The 10,023-nt window shown below is 35.4% G+C and overlaps 1 protein-coding gene across 2 annotated transcripts; it reads right to left on the bottom strand.

The window, feature by feature from the left end:
- Positions 1 to 2,921: 2,921 nt before the first annotated feature.
- nicol1 (NELL2 interacting cell ontogeny regulator 1) lies at positions 2,922 to 10,023 on the bottom strand. 2 transcript variants are annotated; one of them, XM_028474571.1, is made up of 4 exons: positions 9,942 to 10,023; positions 9,606 to 9,741; positions 7,729 to 7,817; positions 2,922 to 5,469 (listed from the first exon to the last, which is right to left on the bottom strand). In XM_028474571.1, exons 2-4 carry the CDS (start codon positions 9,724 to 9,726, stop codon positions 5,398 to 5,400), a joined length of 282 nt encoding a protein of 93 aa, XP_028330372.1. In that variant the 5' UTR covers positions 9,727 to 9,741; positions 9,942 to 10,023; the 3' UTR covers positions 2,922 to 5,397. The 2 variants fall into 2 exon arrangements, with proteins under 2 accessions (XP_028330372.1, XP_028330371.1); XM_028474570.1 differs by having other exon boundaries at positions 9,964 to 10,013.

The raw sequence follows: 10,023 nt of genomic DNA, 5'->3' as shown, positions 1-10,023 counted from the left end.
AATGACGTTTATGATCAGTTTCCCTCTGTGTGTGTGTGTGTGTTGTTTAGTTTTTTATTAATATCTTTTAGATATTAGGTTTTTCTTTCTTTTTTTTGCTAACTTTAGCTCACTTTAGCTAACCTAAGCCACCGTAAAAACCGACTTTTCTGTTGTGTTGTTGTTGCTTACCTGTAAAAACATTCACTGCTAACATCGTCGCCATTGATTGTTTCACCAACCTCAGCCGCGGTCAAGAGCAGGGGAAAAAAACAAAACAGCAACCAAATTACTGCCGTGTAGGTTGTCTTTCACGATGAAATTTCCGTAAAGATGAATTCCAATCCGTTTTCTTGTTTACTTAGCTTGTTCACTGGACCGCATGACTAACTTGTACTTTGATGGAGGGGGGGGAAATCCCTTTCTACAGCACTAGAGGGCACCAGAAGGCCGCATTTGTTTTTCCCGCGAAGTGACTCTTCTTCGTCTTCTGGAAAAGAGACGCGACCTCCAGCCTGACGTCCCATGCAAACTGTTGGTAGCGCCCCCTTACGTCCGGAAGATTTTAAGACGTGTAAACACAAATTAGGTTTTTATTTTATTTTTTTAACCTTTCTTTTATTATTTTTTGTGCTTTATCAGGATCTACACCCACACCTTCCCTGTAGCAAACACCTAATTATTTTTTTTTCGTATCAGTACTTTTGAGTATTTTTTATTTATTTTATTTTTTTGCGACTTTTTACCTTTACTCTATACTTTTTTAAACAAATATATGTACTTTCTACTCCTTACATTTTGAAAATTAGCTGGTTACTTTTAAGACCTTCGAAAATGACGTCACAACGTAAAAAGACGGAAACCAACTGTTGACATGCTCTGGGTTTAATTGAGCATTTGCTTTTTTTTGTCCTTAAAATATTTTATTTACAAATGTGATCTATAATGAGTGCTAAATGGTCCATGTGTTCATAAAGGGTAACAGATTTAATTTATTTTATTTCTATGTACCAGTTTTCTACAAGTTCCTAAAAATGTTTAACTCGAAGCTGCTCTGGGTTTTACTGAGCATTTGCACTTTTTTTTCTCCACACATTTTATTTTATTTATTATGAGCGCTAAATTATCCAAGTGTTCAAAGATAACAGATTTAACTTTTTTCCATACCAATATTTTAGTTCTTTAAAAAAAAATGAAAGATATGGAATTTGCTGTTTTAAAAACCAGGTGTTATTATTGAAAGGACATTTGTTTACTTTTTTTTTACTTAAGTACTTTTACTCAAATATGGGAGCAACTTCAATACTTTTACTTTTACCAGAGTCATTTTTATTCAAGTATCTATACTTTTACTTGAGTACTGAGGCTAGTAAGTTTGCCATCTGTACGCATTTATTTAGTCTCGACATTTGTGTGATCTATAACCTTTTTATTCGATTTTATTTTCGTTTTGTTCTATTATGACACGGAACAAATTTATCTACTGTGAAAAGTTATTTCAATTTTTTTTTTTTTTTCCCAACCACTGCACATTTTAGAGCACTGGTTAGCAAACAGGGGTACGTGGACCCCTAGGGGTACAAGAGTACATTGCAGAGGGTACTCAGAAAGATTTAACTATTAATTTAAAAATCAGGAAATGTTCCTTGTTCCTTTATCAGCTATTTTTTATTTTTTACAAAATCACCATAAACTGACAATTCTATTGCTAAATAGAATAGTACATTTTCTTATAATTTATTGAAACAGGATTATTTCATGATGTGGATGCCATTTTTATCACATTTCTGACAATAATTAGCAACATTTTACAGTGGAGACCGTATTTACTTATTTGAGTGGTAGTCAATATACATTAGTGATTAATTATAATAGTATATAAAACAGTGACAGAGCCAAGAGTCTGACAATTTTTCAACCTACCTTGCCTGAAATAATATGGAAATTTACATTCACATTTACAGTGTTGAAAGCAAAAAAAGTCTTCTTTCAAAAGTTTGTTAATTTGATAATTCATCCTAATACTTCACTTTCCAGATGAATCCATAATTCACCTTATATTTCAGCAGTAATGTTGAAACTGTGCAAAGCAACATTGGTTTAGGGCAATGTTTTCAAACTTTTTTTGCCAATGTACATCTTTTCATTGAAAAAAAACAAATCACACCACCAAATAAAACTGTTAAAAAAAATAAATAAATAAAACTTTGTAACCTCTATCAACAACATAATCATTCTAATCAAAGTGTAAACACAGGAAAAATGTTTCAGATTTCTAATAATAGCAACAACAAAAAAATCTGTTATGATTTATTTTTATATTTATTATGCCAGCAGAAGATGGAAATAAGTGTAATTAACGGTATGCAGTCATTCTTATCAGTGTCTTGAATACAAATATAAAACAAAACATGAATTATGATTAGAACAACAATTGAACTTTATTCTGTTATAGTATATGTATTTTTTTATGTCTAAATATATTATTATTAATAATAATAATAATAATAATAATAATAAATGAATACATTTATAATACTTTTTTATAATTCAATTTAGTTCATGGTTTATGGTTTAGGTAATGCATTGTGAGACAGAACAATCTGATCACTTGTGGTCAGCCTTACCTAGAAACTTCCAGGAATTAGGGCAGTGTTCTTCAAACAGGGGTTCACATACCCTTGGGTGTACATTGAGACCATTTACAGCATATCTGAGAAAGTTATTACATTTATCGTAAATCTTCATTTTTAAAATACTTCTTTTAAAAATACCACTTAAATTTGATTGTAAATTCGTAAACTTTCCATTTTCTTAACCTAAAAAAACTCATAGTCTAACTTATTCTTTCTTTCAGAGGTCTAAGGGAAAACATACTGCATGTTCTTACATTATTCTTTTGTTCACACCACAGTGAAAATCAGTCGCTGAGGACCAAAAAAGATTTTTCAATGTGTTTATCAATACAACATGAAAACAGTGAAAGTAACCTTTTTTGTTACACAGTACATTGTCCATAAGCAACAGTGAGAAATTGAATGTTTCTATCTGTAGCTCCCACCTCTTGCAGTTCATATACTTACGCATGTACTTATACAGTATATGTCATCTATACATACAATCTATATTCAGAAATAACAGAAAGTGCTGCATTTGCATGCTACAGTGCTGTGCTAAATCAAGACCTCTTCGTCTACAGACATCATAAAACTTCACATTAAATAATTTACAGAGAAACGGTTTATTACAAAGAAAATGAACATTCAGTGTAGCCCGACCTTTTCAATAATATTCATCAGATTTCACCTACTTATGTACAAACAGCCCTCGGAAACCTAATCGTTTCACTCCAAATGGCGTTTTTGTTTGTTTAATTCAAAAGCAGCATTTTGTAAACTGTGAAGCCGTTTTAGTAGATTCGCTGCATTTTTGTTGATAGATTTTCGATAACGAGTATCAAATTTGTGTACTCACCAACACAAATACATACTGATTAAAAAAAACAAATGATCAGATCATTTCCCTGTTGTTGTTGCTCTCACTAGCCTGTTGGGGACGATCGCTAACTTTTTCTCATACCACAAATAAAAACATCGTATAGGCCTCAGTTCAATAAATCAATTGGAAAAACGGGAGAATTTGCTCACAAATGTCAAAGGTTGGAATTGCCGCTCACAAGATTATTTTCGACTCCATCACGAACAATCAGTTAACAAATGCTAATGTGACATAAACTTCGGAAAAATTTCGCACATTGCATTGTGCGATTTAGAGTTCCGTAGAATGTTCAAAGTTACATTTTTTATACTAAAGACGTGTTTATTACTTCGCCAGATAAGCAAGAAAGTGATTGACTTGACAACATTTTTCTTCTGGTTTGTTTCAGCTGATGTGAAGTCACTCGAAGGAATATTACATTTTGACCGCATTTAGGCGTTTCCGTGGAAAACCACTATACCAACATCGGCCATTTTTTTAGCTCGACTTTCAATTCCTGAAAACAACAGAAATGTCACTTTGGCACAGTGTCTTTTAGTTATCGTCCCCCAGCAGATTTAAAGTATTTCCACACAGTCGACTACGTTCTTTCACAACTGAACTGCCTCAATGACGAATCAAGTGATGCTAGAGCATGTTTTACGAGTACGAGCACATACCTCCGTACTGTATCCTATACCCAATATCAGTACCGGTGTATCCCTAATGGAAGGTAAGGTTTAAACTAAGCTAAAGGCTTTAATTTTACCTCGAAGGAGCTTCGACATTCCTATATTATCTATAGGAAAGTACAAAAATGCAGTTAGTAATGTGATGTGAATAAAAGCATTTTAACGCTTCTTTCAAGGGGGCAGTCTTTTTTTTTTTTACATTTAAGAAGGTCTAAAGCAGTGGTTCCCAACCTTTTTCTTGTCTTGACCTCATTTTTATATCTGTCTAATTTGTCTAATACACATTTTTTTTATCATGTTTGTTGTACTGTGTTACAAATAAAAAAGTAGCCAAGATTAGTGCACAAAGTGACTATTTTTATCCTCCATTTTATTTGAACTAGATTTATACATATATTTGAGAATATATTTGGTGTTTTAATTTGAAATGTTTAAGCTCTTGGAGCTTTCTGCGTCTTCCTGCACTGCATATCAGTTTCTGTCATTATGTATTGTTCTTTTTTTTTTTTAACTGCACAAAATGATAAAAATAAATACATTTTAAAATGTATTTCAGGTGACCCCATTTTTTTTCCAGATGACCCCAAGGTTGAAAAACACTGGTCTAAAGCCTTTTGTGAAACAAGCAAAAAAATTTAAATAAAATTCTTCTACATTAACATTAGCCGGCCATAGTTGAATGTCGTCCTTATTGAGCATTGCACCAAATGTTACAAACGCTGACCAAATTTCTTACATTTTTAGTATTTTCTTTTAAAACAGGAACAAAGATGGCCAGAGAAACTGAGGTTTGAAGCTAGAAGACTGTGGAAGTGCAGCGTGCGAGACAAGTTAGAGAAGCAATGGACTTCAAGGGCATGACTTTCAAGTTCTTGAGTCGAGGGCTATCAAACACCTAAATTTTTGTGATGCTACAGTTTGATTTGAATAAACAACGACAACCTCGTACAACACAGCGAACAACGACTGCATTCTACTGTATCTACACTATACAGTCTATCTAAAAAGTACAAAAAAATAGTATATGTGTCATCGGCGAGTTGGGAAAAGAAAAGTGAATGAAATTCCAAGGTGTGCGTTTCAAAATGTCAAACCTGTGTTGTCTTGAGCGATGACATCATAGGCTACTCTATGCTGATTGATTGAAGTCTTAGCATCACCCACCAAATACATGAGAGGAGTTAAAATAAAGTGCTGACTGAGTGAGTGAGTGATTTAGGATGGGAGTTAACAATCAGTTCCGTGCAGTTCAGCGCAGAGAATTGGTCGGCATACAGTCACACAGCGCCTTCCTCTCGGCCCTCAGCACCAGCGTCTCCGTCTGCATGGAAACAAGACGACCACACAAACTTGCATCAAGCATGGGGGGAATGAAAAACATTCATCCAGTGTTTCTCAGATTGATTTACATATTTTTGAGTAATCTTTAAATCTCCAGCCAGCAGCCATTTTCCTGCTGTTATGCTCGGGGGACGAGGCTCCGCCTAGGGGTTGAGGCCCCTCCCTCCTCCTATGTTCTCTTCCTTAGTTCAGCCCACAGCACCCGCCTTTAATTTAATTTTCCTGCTGTTATGCTCGGGGGACGAGGCTCCGCCTAGGGGTTGAGGCCCCTCCCTCCTCCTATGTTCTCTTCCTTAGTTCAGCCCACAGCACCCGCCTCAGCAGATTTAGTTTTTAATTTACTTATTGTAAATACTGTTCTAAGAAACGTCTGGCTTATGTTGTCTGTACTCATTTATGTACACATTAAATAAAAATAAAAAAAACTTGTTCCCCTCCTTGTCACCCGCTACAGAGCTACAGAAAGCAGCAGCTGTGCTTGACACTTCCTACCGGGGGAAAATTACTGATTTGACAGTTAAAACATGTCAGGAGATCAAAGTACATTTCCGAAAAAAAAGTTGTCTGAATAAATGAAACCATAACATATTCATTTAAAAAAGAAGACTAAATGAACTTGCTGGAATTATGCATCAAACATGTAGCTCAGAATTCAGAGTTGCCTATAATCCGACTGCTCTCGTTTAGTGCAACTCTGTATTAAAGAAACAATGACACTTAACTCAAGCCTTCTCTGCTTCAAAATGGATCATCTATTCTGTCTGAAGCAGTAGACAGTAAACATCTCACCTGACTGTCATGCACTGTTGCTAAATAAACAGGGCTGCACACATACAGTTAGTGATGCGATGCCAAAATGACCAAAGGCCTCCAGATCTTATTTGCGACTTTGCTTTGTTGTCTTTTTTTTTCGTTTCAGAATATCGTATCATTCCCGGGAAACTGGTATTGTGTATCATGTCTAGGGCTCTCACTGCAATGGCTTAATTGTGATTAATTAATTACAGGAAAGAATAACATGTACCAGCTTGCACGGACAACGGTCCTTTGGACACTACATTAGACCAAGCAGACAGAGTGGCCAATCCACACTGGACGAGATGAATAAGTCCATGAGTGATAAATGAACAAAGTCAGTGTATAAATGATTGCAGTGGACCATCACCCGGGACTAACTTTTCAATTCTGCCGGAATCGTTCAAACTTTTAAATTTCGTATCCTACTTTTGATGCCCGGTCCGCCAAATGGAAAAAGAAGCAGCCGAACACCAACAAAGAAGAATCCACCGAAAGAGAACGAAGAAAAGTTATAATAAATATATATTAGTTGAAAACAGCCCTGTGAGAAATTCCTAGTTAATTTCATAAAAAGTTCATAAGTTCAAAATTCATAGAGAGGTTAAGACTATTTCATCCAAAAACACCTCTGGTTAGCTAGCTCATTTAAAACATGTCAACTTTTTTGATCGTGCCCCCCCCCCGAAAAAATATGTGACCGCTGGGGGCGACAGTTCCAACTCTGCTGTTTCGTAGAAGGCATAAAGAAGAGAAGAAAAGGAAAAAATCTGTTAAACCTTACCTTCAACCATTTCTGATTGGAACGACGGTTCTTTGCAGCAGACAAATTCAACTTGGGTCGGCATTAATGAGCAGCAGTCGAACCTAGTTGCCTGTATTTACATGCACGGAGCTCTTTTTCTCTTCTTCATGCCGTCTACGAAACAGCAGAGTTGGAACTGTCGCTCCCTGCGGTCACAGATTTTTTCGGGGCACGGATTTTGTTTATCAAATTTCGGTAAACAAAAGAGGTTTACATTGACTATTTTAACTTTTACTGATTTTTAGAGCAACCCAGAGCAGCACAAGTTGTCATTTTGACTGAAAAAAGGGGCGATTGGCGTCATCACTGACTTCATTTCAACATGGCAGCGCACAGGCTCTCAAATGGTAAACAAGTCTCATTTTTAAAAGTTAATGAAACAAATATGGTTCAAAATAATGTGTTTTGTTAGGCATAGATCTTCTAATAAGGACATTTCAAAAGTTTTAGGCCACATTTGTAAGAACCTGTTTGTGATATTGAACTATATGCAAGACTTCCAGGGCTTTAGGGAATAAAAGACAAGCGTCAATAGTTTTATTTACAAGATTATAGTGCAACATTTTTAACTATTTGCGACCATTCCGAGCAACAGCCCTGACACCAAACTATCTGCTTAATTACATCTATGTCCCTTACCCTGGCATCCAGGTTGAAGGCAGTCTTCTTTAAATCCTGCAGCGCCCTCTGCATGAACTCAAAGGCATGACAATCCACACAGGGACGACCTGGAAAAACACAAATAAAGATAAATAATATAATATAAATAACAGTTTGATTAAAATAAAAAAAGCATCTGGATTAATAGGTCCTCTTTTTTCCATTGATTCCATATGATAGATTGTAAAATAAATGTAAAAAATCAAATACTGTTAACCTCATACAGACACAATAATTCTATCAGCTTTGTAAAAGATATGAGTCAAGTTTTTCCATGATAGAAATGCTGTTTTTTTTTTGTGTGAAATCATAGACCATTCGGTCTAATTGCACGCGGCCCCCAACGTAAACGCACAAAATGATATTAAAATACACAAAACAACAGCAAGAAGAAACTAATTTATCCAAAAAATAATGACATCACAAAAAATAAAATACAGTACAAGAAAAACAGAAAATACTCGAGAAACATACAAAACTACAGCAAAATTTTACAAAACGACAACAGAAATACACAAAAACACCTCCAAATAACACAGATCAACAACAAAAATGCACAAAATGACTCCAAAAACATACAAAATTACAGAAAATGACAACATAAGTACACAAAAAGACAAGAAAAACACAAAAATATGAGTGAGCAAACCCACAATACTACAAACAAACAAAACAACAACAGAAATACATAAAAAAGACTCCAAAAGAAATACATTTTACAGGAAAAATACAAAAAGGACAACAGAAATGCACACATAAAACAAACAAACACAGAATGACAGAAAAGCACAAAATGACTCTAAAAACACTTTCACTTTCTTTCCTGTGTTAAAGGTGCAGTCTGCAACTCTTATAAAAGTCACTTTTTATCATATTTGCTAAAGCTGTCACTATGTAAGCTTTACGTCAAACTAGTAGTTTGTGTGAAAAAAACAGGCTCATTGAGTTCTGAGTGCTTGTTAAATCTAAATGCTAAATGTTAAATGTTAATGTTAAATGTTAATGTTAAATCTAAATGTTCAATCTAAATATTTAGCTAATATGCATATTCACCATTTAGATTTAAATTTAGCATTTAACATTTAAATTGAACATTTTGATTTACATTTAATTTTACCATTGTCATTATGTTTTTACGAGAAAAAAAAACCATCACAAATTTCACAAATATTGCTGTAAATCTGGTTAATAGTAACATAAAAAAAATTCACACATTTTTTAAACGTGGTTTGTTGCTAAATGTTGCAAAAAGTTGCTGTTTATTTAAGCATGCGCAACTTTACAATCAGCGCCCCATTATAATCATAAGAGATGCTAACATTAAGCTAACGCAAGAGGAAGGTTAACTTTTGTGATTTATTGTAATTGAACTTTAGTAATTGAGAACGTAATTGTAAGTAATTGACTTTCTGAGGATACAAAAATAACTGGAATGTAATTGTAATTTTGAAAATAAATGCTGGTAGCTGTAATTGAATAGAGGGTTTTCACCTATGCTACGTTCTGGGCAGTAACCCGGATGCGTGGCCATATTGGAGGCACTTGGAGGTAAACACTGCAATAAATAAATGTCTGAAACGACGGAACATATGGGATCTGCTTTGTTTACCCGCTGAGTACCTCCAATATGGCGACTTCCGGTTTGATGACGCGCCGTGAAAACCCTCAATTGTATTTGAACATGGGTAATTGAAAACGTAATTATAACTGAAAAATGGAATTGACCCCAACCCTGCCACACTCCCTGTGAGAAACCCACAGTGGGAACCCCACTTCATCACAGGTGAACCCCAAACAGAAAGAGAGAGAGAGAGAGAGAAACAACAATGGTGGAGTTAAGGTGTAAATGAACCTACTTTCAGCCGGAATGACGGTCCCTGCGTCCTGATCCGTGTCCGCCGCACACACACAGATGAGCTGCAGGGCCACAAACAGAGCCACTGCAGCCTGGATGGACCCACGGCACACTACAGCCATTCTGCACGTTATTGCCTACAATAGAAAAACATAGAAACACGTTATCACATCCGCATTAATCAACGATAAACAAACCCAATGCCACTACAAACGACTAGAAAATAGCTGTTAGCAACAATTAATTACATTTACAGCGCCCTGCCAATGAAAAATATTCAAGTTGTCAATTAAAACCGTATTTCAATGCTAGTAAATTGAGATAAGAAGATAATAACCGTTCCGTCTATGGAGGCCCACCGTGTTTTGATGATGAGCGCGAGAGGCCTGATGGGAGCTGAACGGACAACTGCGCATGCG

Source organism: Gouania willdenowi, chromosome 18 (assembly GCF_900634775.1).
Source record: "Gouania willdenowi chromosome 18, fGouWil2.1, whole genome shotgun sequence".
In the NCBI taxonomy this organism is placed as follows: Eukaryota; Metazoa; Chordata; class Actinopteri; order Blenniiformes; family Gobiesocidae; genus Gouania; species Gouania willdenowi.
The sequence above is the reverse complement of the archived record's forward strand: the minus strand, read 5'-3'. Positions and strand labels throughout refer to the sequence as shown.